Source organism: Sander vitreus, chromosome 13 (genome assembly GCF_031162955.1).
Source record: "Sander vitreus isolate 19-12246 chromosome 13, sanVit1, whole genome shotgun sequence".
Classification (NCBI taxonomy): domain Eukaryota; kingdom Metazoa; phylum Chordata; class Actinopteri; order Perciformes; family Percidae; genus Sander; species Sander vitreus.
The window spans coordinates 6,715,351-6,737,330 of NC_135867.1; the positions used below are offsets into that span (position 1 = coordinate 6,715,351).

The following is a 21,980-nucleotide window of genomic DNA, read 5'->3' on the forward strand; positions in this document are numbered from 1 at the left end:
CATGGCATCGCCAAGCACATTCTCACGTTATTGCAGGATGAATGATGCCACCCCCCATTCATTGGGCACGGTTCTCCGGCTGAGGGCCTCTGCTGCATCCTTGTGTGGTGGGTACGCAGGCTTGGTATGAGTCATCCAGTGTGAAACACTGCCTCTGGCGGTCAGTAAGGATGAAATAGAATGAAAGTTACGAATGTAAATACAGTTCTATGAATCCTGGATGACCGTCAGAGTTCTTGGTCACTCGGAATCTTGCGAACCCGCGAGAAGATTCTGAAGGAATCAGCTTGGGTGACACCGGAACTTTATACCTTGGCTAGGGTCACCCCGAGGTCACAGGTGACTTTGTTGATATAAATACTCGACCTGCACAAGCGCAATATGTAATATATTCAGTGTGAAACACTGCCTCTGGCGGTCATCAAGGATTCACATTCGTAACTTTCGTTAGCGGTACTGAGCGTGGCAGCCCTGTTTTGACTAATTTTACAGTATCACACAGTTGTATGTATTCTTTGTTGGACTCAAAAGAATGGTTATGAACCACAGAAACCACTAACACTAGGCAAAACGATATGAGAAAGGAGAAATATGTAATTACTTTGAAATTGTATTATTAAATTGTTATTGCATTCGCCCTTATTTTTCACATTAAATATGCTTGTAACCAATTGCTTTAAAATTTAATTGTACTTGTAATCACTTCTCTATCATGCAAATATGCTTATTACAATAGTACATGGGCAAAACATGTACCAGGCACCAGTATTCCTGGTCTAGGAGGAATACAAAGGAGTAATGGACCTGATGGCCACCATTTTGAAAATGGAGCCTTTCTTGGAGTCAAACTTTGGTAAACTTTTAGTATGTTCTTAAGTACATCTGATACTACTGTAAACCACTGACAAATCTTTTGTTAGAATTTTTTTGGGTAAATACAAGGGGTAAATGGCACCATTTTGATGCTAACAAGCACTCACCCGACGTTAGCATTCCATTGACTGCCATTCATTTTGACGTCACTTTGACAGTGAATAACTTTATATCTGAAGCGTTTAAAGACTCTATTTGTCCATTGTTTATTTCTAAAGAAACACAACAATGTATAAAAGGCTCCATTACCTTGTATCTCACCTTATGGCTCCGTAGCAGATGTTTTTGTAAAAATAGGCTAACGGTTGTGTCATAACCATGCGACTTACTGTCGCACAGTAGAGAAATTACCATATATTACAGGAGAAGCTCGCAGGCAGTTTTGACTTACATTAGCTGTTTAAGTTTAATTACTAATGTTAACTAGCATTTTAGTTAGCAATAATTAGCCTGTACCTATGTTATCTCCTTACATATACCTACGCTCTCCGTCTCTTTCTCTTGGCACAGCTACCAGAAGACTTACAACTTTCAGACAGGTTGCTCACGTCACAATTACGTTGTCTATCTCAGTTGGAGGCTGCGCAGTAACGCTCAGCCCTCACTGGAAAAGTGCTTCTAATGTCCTTCACTGGTCTCTTTGCAGAGCAATGGGATCTGTTGGTCCATTTCTTTTACATTACTTTTCGCTCATGAACAACACATGGACTGACGAGAGGAACCGCATGACCATTCCCAAGTTAAAGGCGCTACTCGTCACACTGTGACAATTTTGCTGACACCTGTGCGCAATTTCACAGTAGGCTTTCAGCCAACAAATTGATTTTTGAACAAATTCACTCCTCTAATAAATATACGGAATAAATGTTTCCAATAGGGAAGCTATCTGCTCTATCAAATTAGATTACGTGTGTGTGTGTGTGTGTGTGTGTGTGTGTGTGTGTGTGTTGTTGGTTAGAATAACACTGGTAACACTTTATGGTAAGGGTACATGAATTATCATGAATTCATGCATGAATTAATTGATGTATGTAGTATTATGCATTATGTAATTAATGATTTATGTATTACTGCATTCCTTAATATCCCATGAATCATCAGGAATTGACATGTTCATAGTCTATCATTCGTGACCTCATATATGAACAACACAACTAAAGCATTAGGTACGTGGGCACATCATTATGAATTATGATTTATTAAGCATGATCATGATTATTTATTTTTCTGCAAAAACTATTTGGTCATCACTGCGCAAATTCTGATTTGAACACAACTTGTGCATAATGATGTATCCACCTTACCACCTTTAGTTGATGTGTTGTTCATGCATCAGGTCATGAATGAGAGGCTATGAACTTATGTCAATTCCTGATGATTCATAAGATATAAAGGAATAAAGTAATGCACAAATCATTAATTCATACATGAATTCATAATTCATGCACCCTTACCATAAAGTGTTACCATAACTTTAATTCAAGCCTGTGGCAGCAGTTCCAAATAATTTGTTTAGTGCCATGCAATGAAAAATACCTTTTCACAAAGTTTTTCACAAGTTCAGTGGGTGCATTATCCAAAAGAGTGCTTTAGTTCTGAAAAATAAAGTTGGTCCCACAGCTGAGATACCCCATTATGTTGTGAGCAGTAGGCCTACGTATGCTGTTGGGCAAAATTACGTCTAATCTGTCTGTGTCTATGTCTGACCTGGGCTTGTACATGTTCACGTTAAAAAGCGTGTGCGTGCACGAGCACTACGGTCACGTGCAAAGTGTCCCGGTTTTAGTTCTGGGAAATCTGGTCACCCTATCGGTACTAGCTACTACTTCCAGACCCGGTACAGTCAGTACATTACACATTATGGTTGCATGCCAGTTTGTAAGAAAGTGGGAATCATCTTAATGTCCAACAAATAACCTTGAAGCTGGCGATGGTAATGTTAGCCACAACATAACATTACATACATTGCAAAGTGACCTGCAGAGAAAACTGTGTCCCAATCCAACAATTCAGGCTACTGGGTGTTTTGCCAAAGTTAAATTGCATATTTCCATTACGAGGAAGTCAAACTTGCGGTTTCTGGCATATGTTATGGATCCTGCGTTAGCAGTTAGCGTGTATTAGCATGGCTGCGTTAGAATTAGTCAGGATCACTTCGACCGGCTGTGTCTAAATTTTTATTTTGCGAGTGACTAACCTAGCTAGAGTCATTGACATATACATATATAATGGACCAACAGATCCCGTTGCTCTGGACGGAGACCAGTGAATGATATTAGAAGCACTTTTCCGGTGATGGCTGAGCGTTACTGCGCAGCCTCCAACTGAGAGAGACGACGTAAATGTGACGTGAGCAACCTGTCTGAAAGTTGTAAGTTTTCTGGTAGCTGTGCCAAGAGAAATCTCAATCATTCCCAATCTTGCAGAGACGGAGAGCGTAGGTATATGTAAGGAGATAACATAGGCACAAGCTAATTATTGCTAACTAAAATGCTAGTTAACATTAGTAATTAAACTTAAACAGCTAATGTGAGTTGAAACTGCCTGCGAGCTTTTCCTGTACTGTCCGGTAATTTCTCTACTGTGCAACAGTAAGTCGCACGGTTATGACACAATCGTTAGCCTTTATTTTTACGTCTGCTATGGAGCCATAACGTGAGATACAAGGTAATGGAGCCTTTTATACATTGTTGTGTTTCTTTCGAAATAAACAATGGACAAATAGAGTCTTTAAACGCTTCAGATGTAAAGTTATTTGCTGTCAAAGTGGCGCCAAAATGAATGGCAGTCAATGGAATGCTAATGGGAGGTGATGGCTTGTTAGCATCAAAATGGCGCCATAGGATCTATGCATTCCGAGGAGAAGCTTACCCCCTTGGGAGCTACGCGGTCCGAGGAGAAGCTTACCCCCTTGGCTAGAGTACTCTAATTTAATGCGAGCACATGAATGTTGAAATGAATAAAAATGACTATCCCTGCGTTAGCCGTGATATAAATGAATGAAGCTCAACGCTTTACCTGTTTAGGAGGAAATTAGTCAACTCGGTGCCCTTTTAAAGTTTTAGGCTCTAAGCTGTCTCCATCTTTTAAATGCATCAATATTCACCCGTGTTTTACCTATGTGTTTTACCCATGGTTTTACCTCGTCTCTGGTTATGCAACCGTTTAGGAAGATAGCGGTTTTTTTAGGGCGGGTAGAATGAATCTATCTCCGTTGATCCGGTTCGTTTGCTGCTACCATGACTGTAGTGTGCTGGGTTTGCATTTTTACAGGTGTATCTGGCAATCCGGCCCAGCGGTCAAAATAGGCAGTTCATATCAACAAACAGGCCTTAACAAAAACAGACATTTCGTCACGGAATGTATTTTTCAAAGCCGAAAAATACTGGCTTTAGCATTGTTGTCAGAAAACATAGTATTTCAACTTAGCATGTTTCCTTAATATCTGATGACACATTGTGGTCATTTTTTGATTACAGTAAATGTAATTAAATCATCATGGGTTATACTGTACTATCTCTATTACTTTGCCAATGGATTTTTTGAAAAGTAGAAATCTGTTTGTGCTTAAACCAGTGTTACAGATATTATCAATGCATTTCTTTCCTTAGTGAAAACAGCTACTGCATGTTTTGTTCCTTTCCAATTTCCTGACAATGTTAAATGAATAAATTCTAAATTGTTAAAAATGTGCATGGTTGCATTGTGAACAGGGTGTGTAGATACACTATGATTGCAGGGTAGGTAGAGTTTTCATTTTTATTTTAGATCTCCAAGACGAAATCCAGCAATAAGCAGCAGTTTATTACAGCACTGTACTGTCCTGTGCTATATGGAGGAGGTTTAAAGTAGCTGCTGACAGGAGCTACAGTGTTGAGGTCACTGCTCATAGAGCACAGACCCTCTGCACTTACTCTTGCACATACAAATGGATACAACATGGCAGCTGCTTTCAGGCTGGGCTGTATGAAAATGCATTTAATCTTTGTAAAAGGTCTTATAAATCCATTACAGGATTACATTTTTTTAATTATACCGATAAAGACAAAAGTTTCTTGATTGAGAGAATGATGAACAATACTTGTCATTTAATATTTTCTATATCACTGATATGACAAACGTTTGTCTGATTCATATAGATTTACACAGTTTGTTTCAGTAAAACTGATTATAGCCCAGACAATAACTCTCTACAAAAAAAATTGTATTACCTGGTTTTAACCACATATCTACCAGTTTGGGATGTATTCGGCTGAAATCTGGTCAACAGAAGAAGCAGCTGGTAATATTTTGGTAGGAATCCAGATTTCTGTTTTTCCAGACACAACTATGAGTATGAAATCCTTTTTTAAATTGTACACAAGTCTTTGACACCGGTTATCAGATGTAAGCATCTGTCTCAGTTCCATGAACCCACCAACTCTCCCCTATTGACTGTGTGCCTCACCTGAGTTCAAAAGGCTTTGATCTCAGCTTCCCAAATGAAGTGAACTAAAGGAGTAAACACTCCAGACTTCAAGTAAACAGCTCCAAGTATAGATTTTATGGATGAGAGGTGCTAGATGAGTAGACGTGCGGTATAGTAGGTGTATACACCTGTCTCTCAGCAGGATCTTTTTGCTGCTGCGGGTATTGCCAGTGAATACGATGAGAGGGTGATCAGACTCGGCACAGCGAGGGGTGAACAGCAGTGATCCATGTGCTGCAAACATTATAGGACTCAAGGTGTTAGATGAATAGATAGAATTTAAAAAAAGACATACTCTTGAGTAATTAACCTCCTCCAATGAGCCAAACTCCTTCAAAGTCAGTGTCCACATTGAAGCTACTGAGGCTGAATTGCTAAAAAAAAATCCTTGCTGACATACATTAGACAAAAACTCTTGTGTAGTCTTCAACACTGGTAGGTGAAGTAAAAATGACACAATGTCATTTGTGTATTGCATTTTCTTTAGTACTTTACATATAACGGGAAAATACAAGGGTTTATTTTCAAGAGAATACAGGAAATTGAACAGTGCTCTGTACATTAACATATTATCAGTGTTGTGGTTACTTGGCACAGCCGACTGAGCCGTGTACATCGTGCACAGTTTTCCATGGGGGCAGCAGAAAGGTACAATTCAAGATGTTCAATTACATGTTGTAAAAAGATAAGTTTCTATTAGCAGCTTTAAGACAATACAAAATTAGCAATATGTGCACCGTCACCAAAGCAGCATTACAAAAAAGAACATTTTAAAATGCACAGAGGAAGGGGAAGTAGAATGTTAACATTCAGTGAAAAATAAAAATGTTTTTGACACGTATCACGTAATGGGCAACATATTTACACACTATGTGAATAAATCAACGGAAAATACTGAAAAACCCGATGGAAACTGTATAAAGCTGCTATTAGATACTTAATCTGTTATAGTAGTGTCACCAGATGGACCACATTAACACTAAACAGCCAGGTTTAGATTATAATCCTACATTCATCCTGAGAAACCATAATTTCACGTTAAAACAGAAACACTTCCAGCTGGCTGCTGCTTCTCTAAATTTCATGGCAAATCATGTTGATGCTGTGGCTGACGGGCTTGGGCTGTCAAAAATAATATCTTCTCTTTAGATGTTAACACAGATTGAATACTATTATACACTAGAATCAAGTCATTATTCATTTCAACCACATGGAACATAGAGAGGGCATGCAGTAAACCAAATCCTTAAAGTCCCAATCCAGGATCAAATGTGGGTCTATATACATGTATAATATTGAATGAAGGTATGGTTTACTGATGGAACATAATCTCATTGCAACTTTCAGAAGTTCAAAATTAAAGCCATTTTTGCTCCAGTATTTACAATGTTGCTGTAAGCAAACCAGTTCCATCTTCAGGTCACATTTAACACTTGTGTTTAGCTGTCACGTATGGCCAGTTAATAGACAAGGAGCTCAGGAAACAAATCTTTAAAGTAAATATAAAATATGTTTTAATTTAATGTTTTTTGTCCCATATAAAGCTGTTTTGTTGTATGACAGCGCTGCCTCAAGGAGAACAATTCTGGATTGGGTCTTTAATAGGGTTGTGGGGTTGAAAAGCAGGTAGGATGGCAATAAAATGTTGTACATTTTGAGTGACAGCTTTGAGTGACATATGAAGCTTAGGCTCATTATCAACACAGAGGGAGCATGTAACTTTAGTTTTCTCAGTCAGTTAACATAAAAGAAAAATCCAAGCCCTTAGATGCAGTACAGAATTAAAGGAAAGTGACAAGGAAACTACATTTTATTACACGGTTGCTTCATTAATCCTGAAAATAACTTGTTGTATGTGAGATCAGAGTGTGAATAACATCAACCTTCAAAAGTAATCTCCAATCACCCACTCTGCTACTAAAAAGCACACGCTACGCTAACGGGGCAACTGCAATTAAAAATACTATTAGCTCTGCTGTTATCATGCTCTCAGTAACTATGTGTCTGGCTGCCTTTTGGGTGAAATCTCACTCAAGATATTTTACGCTCTTTTAAAACCTGCCAGATCTTTCCCCTTTCTGCTTTAGTGTAGTTTAAAACCTATGTCAACAAACCTTTAAACACTCAACACAGCAATTAACACTGCACAACAAAACCTGCAAATAACATCCACCGGCTGTGCTGTTTTCGATCACTTTGATTTGTCAATGAAGCCAATCAGCATCCTGAGATACTTTTACACGTTGTCACAACCACACCCATGGCATCCACACAGCTCTTCTGCCAGTAGCAACACAACTGATTTCTCTGCTGCTAGTCTCTCACCTCGTCCATATAGTTCAGACAAAGCACATTTGTTACTTCCAAATGTGAGTTCACTGGAATAGATTGAACAAAATAGGGACTACATACATAGTAGAGTGTGTTTTAAAAACAGCATGACAACATGAAATGGCCATGATTTAAATGATGGAGCAGAATCTATATTTATTCAGTAATCTTTTTTTTCTGGGTGAATGGCATTTCCTGGAGAGTTTAGAGGAGCTTGTGTTCAGTGAGAATGTTTCCAACAAGTACATTACATTTTTTTTTTAACTTTCCCAAAGGCTAGAGGGCAGCCGAAGTTGACGAAGAGAAATAAATCATCAAAAGATTAGATCTATTACAATTCTGATGCATAGCAAGTCCCCATGTCCCCAACAGTCAAATGTGATAAATTGTGTGATTTGTTAAAAAGCTACAGCTCTGTCATGACATTTCCGAGGGGAACATTCTAATCACCACAAGACTATACAAGTTTCAAGACTCTTCTATCTCCGAGTGAGAAACTTGTTGAACGTTCGTGCGGGTGGGATGGGGGTGGGGAGGAGCGAGAGAGAGACTCTGGCTTGATACGGTATATACACTAGAGAGGAATGTCTGCATGTATGTAGGCCTCACATGGCATACGTGTAATGCATGATAACATATTTACTTTAGTAATGTGTATGAATAATTATATAATTACAATAAAAACATTTACAAATTTGGAAAATGTTGCTGATTGTGCCTCAAGATCCCTTTCCATGCAAAGAACAGTAGAGATCCTCGCAATACACACGCTCTTTTCTAATTTGACCTCATGCTCGAGATCAGTTGTAGTATTTTACATCTCACTACACTGTCTCTAGCCGTATGGAGAAAACAGGGAGTCTGCGCTGAAGTGAACTGTCACCATTTTTATAAGGCATTAGATTTGTTTAGGACCAGGAGGACTAGTAGTAGGGCACTGCTTTTGACTACCTATGAAATGTAGAAAAATGTAAGGAATGAACATGAGTACAAATCATGAGAGTGCTGCACCAAGAACAACAATGGAGAAAGTTTCGCCATTAAAAGAATGCTTTTCCTACTTTGGCAAAAACAAAATGATTTTTTAACATAGCCTTCATGAGTGTCTTTGACAGTTATTTGTTCATCAAAGGCATCTTTGTTTGGAGTAGGTACAGTACTGCAGAGTCCCACTGAGCCAGCAAAAACACAGCCAATACCAAACCTCTTCTACATTCCTGTCCACATCAGGCTTTCTATAGAATCAAATCCTGAAAATAAGAGAGGAGCAGCTCTCACATCTGGCCATGGCTCAGCTTTCCAGTGAAACATGTTTCCTATATAGCCAAGATTTACAGATTTCTCGAGTGATTGAGATCCTCTGGTTAAGTCTTTGGCTTCCTTGCATTCTCTTCTGTGTGAGCGTGTATGAGATTACAGCACTGTGCAAACTAAATGGAACACACCCTAACCAAAACAACAGTTGGCCTTTTAGTCTGTGAAAAATGATCTTTCACTTAGGTGAAAAAGAGAAAAATAGAAAGGAACGTTTCTTTAGAAAGCTGAGAGTTTTGCTTCACGCTGCACTTCTTATCTCAGGCTATTTCTTTTATTCTGCGCATGTAATCATGCAGTTCCTCTGGGTCTTGAAAGCCCATATCCTGGCAAACCCACTGAATGTCCTCTTCATCTGCTATGGGGATGGCGTTATAGGGCAGCTCCTCTGTTGGAAGGGTGGTAAAGGTGGTAAACTTGACTCTTTTGCGCTTGGAGGTGGGTGAACTGGCCTCCTCGCCATTCTCCTTTGTAGAGCCCCCAGAGCTGCCGTCACCCCGCCCATGTACCTGGCTTTGAACGCTAGTCTGGGAACTGCCACTGCTGTGGTGGTCCCCATGGCAGCAAGTCTGTACGCCCTCCAAAGGGTTACTGGGACTTTCTACCTGCTGTGGTGACAGCTCACACTGGGCCCTCAGTGGCTGGCCATTTCCTAGGAACACCCAGTGGTGGGAATGATCCATGTTGGCCTGACCCTCGGGCGGGATCCGCTTATGACGGTATTTAAGCACGAAAACGATGCAGTTGATGAGAAAGACTAAGATGGCCAGACAGAAGACTCCAAGGAGAGCATACATGCCAATCTCAAGGTCGGTCATGTTACGAGGTGAATGCACAAAGTCGTCTTCCTCCTCTTCATCACTCTCAGTTGGTCGCTCCTGGTTGCTAATGGTGGGGAAATTGGTGTAATCAATGGGAACACTGGCAGGCTGCTCATTAGATGTCTCATAAATTCTTCCACTGATGTTTGGATCAATGATTGGACGTCTGGTGACGGGCGCCAGCTCTATCTCGCCCTCGGTTGTTGCCTCTTCCTCAGAATCTTCCTCAGGGCCAAAGCGGACCTTGACATAAACTGCAGCAGATGCGATGACGCTTTTGCGTTTGGTCTTCTGGCAGGCCTCACAGATGGTCATCTCTAAACGCACCAACTCGCCAGATCCCTCCCCTTCTGCCACCACCACAGGCCAACGTTGCTGTGGCTCCTGGGATACCGACACCACTCTGTCATCCAGTGTGGAGGCATTGATGTTGTAGTCTTTGGGATCAAAGTAAGTCAGAGTGGCAGCTGTGTTGTCACTGAAAAGCATCCAGACAGACAAACTGGCCTCCTGTCAGACAAAAAGAGAAACATAGAGTTTAGATTAGATCTTTTATATTGCTGATATTCTGGGTTATTTTATGGATTGTATAGGATAGGCAAAATAAGCATTGGGCTTCAGCCTATTCCTTTTTTTTTGGTTATTGATTGTGTGAAATTCCAGGTATCCCCTAAATATATTGAGGAATTTCTACTCCTGCATCATCGAGAGTGAGGAAGACTGAGGTTGAACATCACTGCCTGTTATGCAAACAGCACCGAACAGGACCGCAAGGCCCTGCACAGAGTGTTTTGTTCAGCTAAACATAGGATAGGCGGTGCTCTACCCTGCCTGAAGGATATTTAAAGGCGCTGCAAGAAAAAATGCTAGGAGAATCATTAAAGATACAAATCACCAGGGTAACAGCCTTTTCTATGTGTTACGGTCGCAAAGAAGGTCCTGATACACCAGGCCAGCACTGACAGGCTCAGGAGGAGCTTCTACCCTTAGGCCACCGGGATCTAAAATTAGGACACTGCCTAAGACTACACACATACACATATATATTTATTATTATTATTACTATTTTAATGCATACATTGTAAGAACTGACAGGATTACATTTCACTGGAATTGTATTTTGTATGATTTTACGTTACAAATAAACTGATTGAATTATATCGTGTGAAATGGATTGGTGTAAACATGTATGCTAATTTTTTTGTCAGCTGCATAGTCACACAAATTGTTATGTTCTACTTTGTATAATGTAGTACAACTGAAATAAACTAAACTGTTCATAAAATGTTCTTTAAAGGGGAAGGCAATGAAAAATTGACCTTTTTGACCAAGTTTGTGGGCTGATACTTTATTCATACAGTTAAAATAATGGTTAATGATTTTGCCTAAATTGCACCCTTAGTTTTGATAGAAACAGAAAATCCAATTAATGTGTTTGCTAAATTGTGTCTGCTCAAAAAAACTGATGGAGAAAATAATGCGCACTAAGGAAAAACAAGTTCAACTGGACCGCGTTTCAGAGGTCTACCAATAATGGTACAGCACAGGTTTACCATGAGCCCTCAAGGGATTTTAATAGTGTAAGATGAAAAACAAATGTTGGGCAGGAAACTGATGAATAGAGTGAAGGAAAGGTGATAACAATACAATTCGTCCCCCATTCAGAAAAGTTACATATAGTTGCTTGATAATTTCCGCAAGTAAACAACATGCTGTATTCATATCAAAGTTAAAAAAAAGAGTCAAAAAGCTGTGACTCTGCCTTGTGTTTATATCTCTCCAAAGAATGGTTCAGAGCCCATTCTTTCAACGTGATTTGAATATTTGTTCCCAACTGAGTCTTTGAAGTTCTGGACTTGCTCCAATCCCTAAATCTCCAGAGTGTTTGTGAACATCCACACTGCCCTGTGCTCAGTACAAGCCTTGACAAGCACACAGGCGGCCTGCCTCTGAAGTGCACACTAGCAAACCACTTTCAAGCATGGAGGAGGAAGGGGATGGCAGGAGTGACTATGTTGTCCTGAAGGCTACAACACAGCTCCGCTCTGCAGCACAGACAGATAAGGCACACAGCAGTCCAGTCTCCAGTCCAGTCTCTTTGTCTTTGTTGTGTGTGACCTTCTCATTTTGCATTTTCTATCACTCTTCACTGTCTATGCTCCCATATGGAGAAACCGGATAAAATAAATTCCTGCAGAGTGGTTACCTGGCTACATTCACCTGCGGCAGAGTAAATCGCAACACTGGTATCCATGTAATCAAGGCTGCGTTTGACACTCCCCTTTGTTCACAGCTTGCTTAAACATCAGCAACCAACCATTAGGAGAGCCGACATAAAACAGTGTGAGTCAGACAGTTTTAGGCTCCTTTTTTGTGTTGCAAAGGGCAGATACACACCCAGCCTTTTCAGGGCAAAAAATCCCTCTGGTCCAGTCTGGGAGCAGGCTACTATGTTGCGCCGATATCCCACTGAGAGCCAAATATCATCTCAGCATGAAAGCATCCTTTGATATGGATGATTTAAATAATACATTGCATTCTGCATATCTGTTTTATGAGCTGACTTTGCTACGAATAAGCTGATATATGGGAAAAAGGCAATGAGTGGATGTTTCGACACTGACAAAACAATTGGCACATGCTTTTTTTATGCCGATCCATGAAAATGTATGTATGTAGTAGAGGAGATGATTTCGTTAAGTCTGGGGGCAAAGTTTTACTAAAAAGAGAAAAGAGCTGTCGATAGTAAAGCCATGTCGGTATTACTTTATGCATCTAGCTTACCAAACCATGGGCCCACAATGAATGTAATCTGTGCATTGTATTAGGATTAAGTTTCCCATCTTTGATTTCACCATTTGCTATGATTTGTGCTTTATGACATCAGGGAATATATGTGGATGTAAACTGAACATAAACAGCTTGGATTATAAAATATGCATATGCAGAAAAATACCCTGAAAATATTATCCTGAGACATTTGCATCAATTTGCGATGTAATATTACTATCCAGATTTATAGATACCATATTAAGTAGCTAATTTAAGCAGTAACAGTGAAAAAATCATAGCAACAAAAATGGTCCATGTTGAACCGTCAAGTACTGAAACCTTTTATCTCTGAAAGACTTGAACTTTGTCAAGTGGAAAAGAGACTAATGCAAAGAGACCTTGATTGTTCAACTGCCCCCATCAATAGTTTATGTGTTTCATTCATTTCTAGAGTAACAGAGGACATTCAGAAAGTTTTCCTGTGAATCAGAATCAAATGGCTTGAAATAGCTCCAGCACTCCTCTGAGAGCTTTGCCGGCAGAGGAATTGGCTGCCTTTTATGGCCTGGCCTTGGAGAGCACTTAGGACAATACATTACAATAATTAAATTTCAAGGTGGCCAAGAAGCGGAAAGCAAGAAAAATTGGAATTTAATGCTTGCTTCTCTCTCCTCTCTCACTGATGCCTGATGTGGTTGTCGTTGCATTTTTAGCAACTTGCAGGCCAATGAAAGGGCAAAGCAGGAAAAAGGACACACACACACACACACACTTCTCCCTAGGTGAAGCAGGGCTGCCAATTAATTCCTTGCAGAGAATTGCAGAGATCCTTACTTTTGAGAGACAGTGGCAGAGAAAAAGCACAGTCTCTACTTTTTTTTCACACCCAGACGTCTTCTTGCTTCTCACTTGAGCAATAAAATCAATTCTGGGAAATGCATTTGGACGTATTAGTGTAGGCTATTGTTATGTAGTATTTTGTCATTAAAATTAATAAAACAGCACCAAGGATACTTATTAGTTCACTGCAGCTGCCTTTATCTGGTGTCCTTGCTAACAATGCTGTCTGGAGCTTAAAAGATTTAGCTCGGAAATAATTTTATGACTTAGAAGTGAAGCTAGTGCCTGCTTGTTGATATAGAGTCACTGAGGGGATTTGCAAATACACTTTATTTTACCACTCTGGAGACAGAAATAAGGAATCACACTGAGTACTTAGTGTAAGTAAGGCAAAAGAAGCTACAATACTATATGTACACACTACTGCATTTAGTAATTGGTTCATTTCCATATTTAAATGTACAGTATATAGAGGTCAATGGTATTACATTCACACTTTAAAGATGCAGTAGGTAAGACTTATAAAACTAACTTTCTGTCATATTTGCTGAAACTGACCCTATGTTCCAGTAGAACTACATGAAGCAGGTAATTTAAAAAAAAATCTAGCTCCTCTGGCACCACCTACAGCCTGTAGTGAGATTTGCAAAAATCCACAGCTCCCTGTTCAGATGCACCAATCATGGCCGGGTTGGGGGAGGGACTGAGAAGTTGTCGATATTCAAATTCTTTGGCTAAGTCCTGGATCTTCACAATCCTACCTACAGCACCTTTAAGTAGGGGTGTGTCTGTATCCCTCTCAGAAGTTTCAATCCGTATCTACATACATAGTCTATGATCCGATACAAAACAATACTGATAGATGTGTACAATACCATACTGTGATTCATTTTAATATTGATCCAGCTGAGATTTAAAAGGTTTTGATATTTTGTTTCAAGTCCTAAATCAGAATAGGTCCAGAACATTATGTATACATACTGCCAGAACAAAAATAGTATATGGACTGGATTTATATAGCGCTTTTCTGGTCTTAGCGACCACTCAAAGCACTTTACAACACAAGCCAGCATTCTCACACACTCACACACACACACACACACACACACACACACACACAGAGATGGCTGTGCAAATCAATTTAGGGTTCAGTATCTCCCCACACTGATGGCCGTGCAATTTAATTTGGTGTTCAGTTTCAGTATCTGCCCACACTGTGACATAGGACCAGGGATTGAACCATGAACATTCTGATTAGTGGCAACCGCTCTACCTCCTGAGGAGGCTTGAGCCAAATCATCAGCGGAAACAGATGCATCTGCAGGTGTCTGGTTTTATTAATTTGGTCTCCATACATAATTTCTGCTGTGCTCAAAACCGTAAACCTAATAATCTAATGAAAACACACACACATGCACATATGTAACCTACACACACACACACACACACACACACACACACAGAGTGCAGCTGACTGCCAATCTCTTTTTATCAAAGCTCCTGTACCTACCTCTACCTCCTGAGTCACAGCGCCGCGTGGACATGCAGTGACACACTAGGTAACATTTTAGCTAGTCTCCACTATGGATAGATTTTGCAGTGAAACGGGGCAGACTAAGTTCCAGTGGCAGTATCATCCATCTAAATTTGTGCTTTGAAAGTAGTACTAGCGCTTCTTACCTCAGGTAGACTGCTGGTACTTTCCCATCAGCGCACACACAGCATTCATAAATATGTAGCAAGGGTTGTGGTGCCACCTGCATATTTTTCTGATACTGTTGTGTGTTTTGCAGACTAAAATACACTGTCATTTTTGGTTTTGTTTTATTTGAAAAGAAAAACAATTCTCACACGCACACACACACAGCTGTGCAATTCAATTTGGGGTTCAGTATCTGTCCACACACACAAGCGGCACAGGGGCACAGAGAAAGAGTTCCATATTTGACAAAGATTTCATTTAGACTTATGGTTGTGTACAAATGTAGCCGTATCTGATACACTTCAGTTAATCTTTACACCACTAACATGAAGCAGCTACTGAACATAAGTGAAACACTGACTGGGTGAATAACTGGTAATTTCTCTGCACTGTGTGATAAGTTACCTGCTTGGGAGCAGTGAGCGTCTGGATGCCGGTTGCCTTGGCCACCATGGTGTGGCTGTTGCCGGGGCTGGGCTGCAGTGATAGGGTCAGGCCTGAGATGCCGTGAACACGCATCTCTGTGATGGAAACCTTGTCATCTGTGACAGAGAACGCAGACTCTCCTAATGCTGCATCCACTGCCAGCGGAGACTCCACCTGTGGAGAAAAGATGCTCTTTTATTGTTTCTCCACATGACGGAGGGACATCATTTAACAGCTTTATTGTTTTCCTGAAGCTCATAAAGCCCATGACAAGCCAATTTTGGATTAAAGTGCTTTGTGCTGTTGTTTGTTCCAGTGCATCTTGGATCTATAAGTCAATGCCAGGCAATGTCTGTCATAGTGAAAACCCAAACAAAAAACCCAGTCGAGATGGAATCCATCAGCAACCAGACAACCAGTACAATCTGAAGCAGCCACCAAACACTTTGAAAGTGACAGTTAGCCGAAACACTTGTGTCCATCGAAGTGTCACAACATGAAATAACAAAACGATTTGAAGCCAGTCTCGCTTCTTCTGGTAATCCCAGTCTTCTGAAAGGCCTCTGCACCCGGTACTTTGAGCACTTTTAAAAGATCATCATCTCACTTCACAGTTGCAAGCAGAGGTCACAAGGGACTTAAACAAAGTAAAGAGCCATTCAGCGAAGCAGTGGCCTTGTCCTCAGAGTCAGACGGGGAAAATCTTTTCCCCCTTCATCTCAAGCGTTTTCCAACTCTAGCTGGTGTCAAATGAAGCATGCTATGCTAGAGCAGTGAAGGGTTTGCTGCTCTGACAAGCTTCCCCAATCATCGTCAACTGAAACCTTGAAACAGCAAGCCAACCACATAACCTATACACAAGTTCTGCTTCCAAACATTATTTAGAAACCTTACATTTCATGTGAAAATGATTGAAAATCTGGAAGAATGCTACAAATTTAATTTTAAATAAAATGACATGGTTCTTTACTTGAAGCCTTTGATCTCTCTCTCTTTATACTGTATGTGGTGCCTTGCTGTGACAGAAACCCAGTTGCTATGACTGCATCTCTCCCTGCGTGACTTCTAGATCATTTATCATCCAATGCTCCGCGCCCCCCCCCCTTTTGTTGCCACATAATCTGGTGCAATAATTTGTAGTATCTTCTGATGCAATGTAATTTGTCATGTGAAGGGTTGAGCCAAATCATCAGCGGAAACAGATGCATCTGCAGGTGTCTGGTTTTATTTATTTGGTCTCCATACATAATTTCTGCTGTGCTCAAAATCGTAAACCTAATAATCTAATGAAAACACACACACATGCACATATGCAACCTACACACACACAGAGTGCAGCTGACTGCCAATGTCTTTTTATCACAGCTCCTGTAGCTTGTACTCTTGCTCTCCGTTCTTTAGTAAGCGAAGTCTACATGACAGAGAGTTAAACTACATTTGGTAACAGAAGAAATTAAATACAATTGACTGGCAACACTTCTCTGTGGAGCACATACTATTTGTCTATTGCATGTCAGAGATCTTAATGCAATTCAGTGCTATTTGTTTTAAGGCTTTAGTTGTTGTTAAGCAAATATTCTGCTCTGTTATTCTAGTCTTTTCTAATTTTTTTTCCCGGAGCTTTCAACAGCATCTCACCGTCCTTATCAGCGATAGTTGTCTCCTCCAAACTATTTGCCTATAATTCTTGACACACTGTATCTGTAATAAAATATTCCTCACTTGAGATTCACTTACTAGCTTCGTTTTTTGGAGCTTCTGACCGCATCTTTCTGGGAGCTCTATCAAAATCTATATTCTTCACTTAGATTCTCACCTTCAGTGAAACCTTCATTCTTTATTCTCAGTGTTATGGTGTTACAACATGATTGCTCGGACTAATTAGATGGCTCGATGAATGTTGTCAACCTGTGTTGCACAGCTACAAGAATGGTATAATTCTCCTTGCTAATGTCCTCTTAGCCTCCAGAGGTTAATGGTTGGAAACAATTAAGGAGTGGTGTCTGAGTTGAGTGAAAGCTTCTCTGTAGAGTGTGTGAATGCGTCTCCACTACAGCCCCTCCACTTCCCTGCCCTTGATATTGTATATCTACACAACACATTGTGTGTAGCGCTGTTTATGCGCTGCATTTATATCACAGCAAAGTGTTATAAAGTTACTAAAGAATTGCTGAAAATGTTATAAAGGAATAGAAAGAAATCCTCCACACTGGTAAATGCTTCAGGGCTAAAAATAAGGGAGGAAAAAAAACTTTCATGCAGCAACAAAATTCTGCAGTCAGGTTCCACTTTTATATGCATATTGTTCGGATGTAATGGATTAATGTGCCAGAAAGGAGTGTTATGGTTAACTGGGCACCACACATATACACGCATGCACGCAGGCAGGCAGGCACGTGCGCACACGCACGCACACACACACACACACACACACACACACACACACACACAGTGTGCATACAAAAGCCTAAGGCATGATAGTAAATGGATGCATAAATAAACTTTTAAAGTTTTCATGAGGACAACTCAGTTGCACGATGGATAACTCTTACAGTACTGCGGGAGCTTTTTCTGCTACAACTTTTTGTTTCTAGGGATAGATTCAGGTTAAGAGGAGTTAATAGAGGTGAAGATCAGATGCCATTTCATGAATAGTCACAGAGAGTTGAAAGACGTGTCCAGAGCAAAAATAAGTCTGTGTAAAAACACATCTAAACACAAATCCTACTGAGGTCCGACTGAATACGACTTCGCAAGTAAAAACAGTTTGCTTACAATTGATTTTCTGCTATTTCACGTTCCATTCCTCTGTGGTTGATATTTTCACAGGCCAATTAAAGTGACTAAAAAGAAAATCTAGTACTATTAAAATCAATATTGGCAACTATGTACAAATGTCAAAACACGATTCAAAAATACACCACATTGTACACATTGATTGTCTAAATCAAAAGATGTAATCAGAAACTAATATTGTTTGGGATATGATCCTGAATAGAAACATATTGTGTAGGAATTTATTCCTGAGCTGTCATGTATGCAATTTCAGATATATTTAAGAAAACTAATTTTGTCACTACAGATTGGGTGCTGCATCGCAAGTTTGGTATCAATGCTTGAACCTCCTCTAGTCACTGCTATTTTTGTTGCCTGAGTTGACACACACACACATAGACCCTCAAACATCACATACACCTGTTTCATGCACATACTAGTTTTCTATAGATTCTTTACCCTAAATGTACCTGAATTGTTTTCCAAATCAAACATAATAGAAACATAGAATAATAATTCTATTTAAATAAAAATAAATATTCTAGTTTTAATCGATAAGCAACCATGCTCACATTATGGAACAAAAGCGGAACCCAATGATATTTATAGATATATTGGCTCATAGCAGTTGCCACCCACAGTTGCCAAAATACAAAAAGAGGCTTGAATGTGAAGGGGAAAAAAAACATTAGAAGTGAACAGAATGATTCATGATGCATTCCTTCAGCAGGTGCACATCTTTTTATGAGATTGCTGTAAAGTTCCTTTACACTCCACTGTTGTAAGTTACTGTTGTAACTTATGCATCAGTCTTATTGACTGAGCCATATTCCTGTATTGGAAACAGTGATGTTAAAAATTAACATATTTGCAACTATTACTACTGTATAATTCGTTACTGCGCACATACTGGGCAAGAACACATCTTTTCTGTTAGAAGCAGCTGATCTGGACTGGTATTTAGTTACAAATGATTTTGTATTGTTTGAAGCTGAAAATAGTTCAATTGTAGGATATGACTGATGATACTGAAAGTTTGGGTATTCAAATATTGGGTAAAGCTATTAATATTAACTTACAAATATAAGTTGCAGACATTCAGTCTATAGCACAGAAAGATTAGTCGGTGAGAGTCCTTGTATCACAAGTACTATGGTTTAAAATAATTATCCAGCTATGGTCAGTTTATCATCTGTCCTATTGGCACTGATGCAGTCTTCTGTTTTTAAAATACAGTAATACTTGGGGGAGAGAACTGATGGCACTTACAGAAAGAAATTAAGCTTCAAACAAGCTTTTGTCACATTAAAAATGAAAACCCAGGAGGAAAGATTTTCTCCCAGACTGTTATCAATTTGCGATGTTTTTGATGTATTCCAGGGTGTATTTGTTTATGCAATGCTGCAATTTGGTCTTTCATTTTCCCTCAGATTGTCTCATTTTCTTTTACCACAGTTACTGATTTCCTAAGTTTCCCATTATTCCTGTGGAAAACTCCAACAGTAAGTTCTGGGATGTGTTGCATCCAGCATGTGTAGGTGGATAACATCAGTAGTAACTGTATAAAAAAAGGAAGAGATCATGACTCAAAATTAAACGTACAGGATGTGGCTGTTGGGTTGTACTCTGGTACACTGTATCTCTTCTTTCTTGTATAATGTTTACCATTTTACCATGCTGCTAGCATGGCAAAAAATATGTGCAATCCCACAGTGATTTGTAAGGACAAATATGGCTGGACATGATTTGCATGATATATTATATCATTATATTATGTTATATTTTGCCTACCAAATGCTATTTGTTTCAACACTAAAGTGATCAGCAATACTTGATCTTTATTGGAATTTCAGGATATACGTTTCAACATTTTTTGTAATATTTGTTTTAATTTTATTCACTGTATTGTTGTATTTATTTTCATTTCCAAATTACCACCTGCACCACGCAGACACCATGACCAAACTGTTGGAGTTGCTAGTGTAGAAACATGATCCCTCACGGAGTCACGGGCTTCCTACCTGAAAACTCTGCTAATTCTGCCAACTAACCAATGGTTGTTTTTTTTATTTTTACGTTTACCCCTGTCAATGTGACCACTGCTTTACTGCGTTTTAAAAAGCAAAAACAGTTTGATGTTACATTTATTAAGTCAATTTCAACAACTTGAATCTTGTGGCAGGGTTCCTAATTTGGACAGGGACAAATACGAAAACCCTGAGAGGCAAGTGAGAAAAACAAAAATTCTGGTGATCCATTTTCTAAGTTGTTTTCTCTCCAGTGTCTTTGACTTAATAACAGGTGGAAAAACAGGTTTGCCAGGATAATCTTATACAAGTTCCTTAAAAGTATCATCTGTGAAACAGGTGGGAAAAGGAAGGATTATCCTGACATAACCTGTTCCTAATTCAGAAACACAGCAATGAAAGCAATTAAAATGGATCACCAGATTGTTTTTGTCACTTGCCTCTCAAGGCTTCAGTAGACAAAATTGGTTAAAGAAAAGCATATTCTTAAACTCAGTCTGTCCTTTTTACTTCAAAAACACTTTCTCCCCCTGTGAGAGATAATTAACATATGAAAAGCCAGCACCTCCCGGCTGAAAGTAAACAGAGCTATTTTGACAAAAAAATGTGACAATGTGTGGGATGAATATTGATTCATAGCTACACTAAGTAATGAATGATGAATGTGTTCCATGTCTGCATTTCTGTCTGCCAGCAAGGAGAGGTCAGCTGTAGTTTTGTAGCTCCTTCCAGCCCAGCTCCCAGTTGAATTTGTCATCTGTGCTGCAGGCAGGGGAGGTGAAGTGAAGCATGAAAGTAGTTACAATTTACATGTTCTTCAACTACAGTAGGAGCCCCTCTATCAGTCTCTGTTAAGCGCTCCGTTGTAGCTCTGTGTGGCCTCATGTTGGTGGCATTCACAGGAAGCCTCGGCACTATTTCACTGATGCTTAAGTCAGACAGATCAAGATCAATGATGAGTCCAAGCATCAGATTGACAATGACCAGCAGAGTTTCTTCACTAAACATTGGTGAGCACCCACTCATGCTAGTGCATATTACTTGCATCACACTATGTTATCTTCTCCCTATTACACTCTACGCTTCTCTTCTCAAACCTTCAAGCATTCAATAAATCATACTTCTACGGTTCAGAGCAACAGAACGTCAGTGGAAGATTTATTCATGCAAGCTGTAGATTTCATAGGTACATTGCGCTGTTTCCTGTAGCAGAAACACAGAAAACAAGTAACCTCACCCATCACATCAGAAACTTTTTGAAGTGAACACCACTCAAAATACATCTTGAGAATAATTCATTAACACTTTTTTCTTTCACTGAAATGCCCTATTTTACCGTAGGTGCTAATGCATGGGTCTGCAGAAGACAATTTAAACCTTCAGTTCTACTTTATTAGACTAAAAGGAAGTCATGCTAGTTGAAAGTTAAAGTTGAACTTTGCGAGATTTCATGTATTTAGAAAAGAAATTACAAAGTTGAGCAGCAGTAAGAGTACGTCGTTCCCACTAATTGGGAAACTGGTGGAAAACTTATCAAACAGACATCATACAGTATGAAGCCAACATACATATTTTCTGAAATTCAAACAGTTTATTCTTGCTGTCACTTGGGACAGCCAGTGTGAAGGCGC

General features: G+C 39.6%; 1 protein-coding gene across 2 annotated transcripts in view; it reads right to left on the reverse strand.

Moving 5' to 3' along the window:
* Positions 1 to 5,805: 5,805 nt before the first annotated feature.
* tmem132e (transmembrane protein 132E) overlaps positions 5,806 to 21,980 on the reverse strand; it is a 369,858-nt gene continuing 353,683 nt past the window's right edge. For both annotated transcript variants that reach the window (XM_078265704.1, XM_078265703.1), the window contains exons 8-9: positions 15,527 to 15,721; positions 5,806 to 10,317 (exon numbers count right to left, since the gene is read on the reverse strand). In XM_078265704.1, coding sequence (XP_078121830.1) covers positions 9,247 to 10,317; positions 15,527 to 15,721 — 1,266 coding nt within the window. In that variant the 3' untranslated portion in view covers positions 5,806 to 9,246. The remainder of the gene's footprint in view (positions 10,318 to 15,526; positions 15,722 to 21,980) is intronic.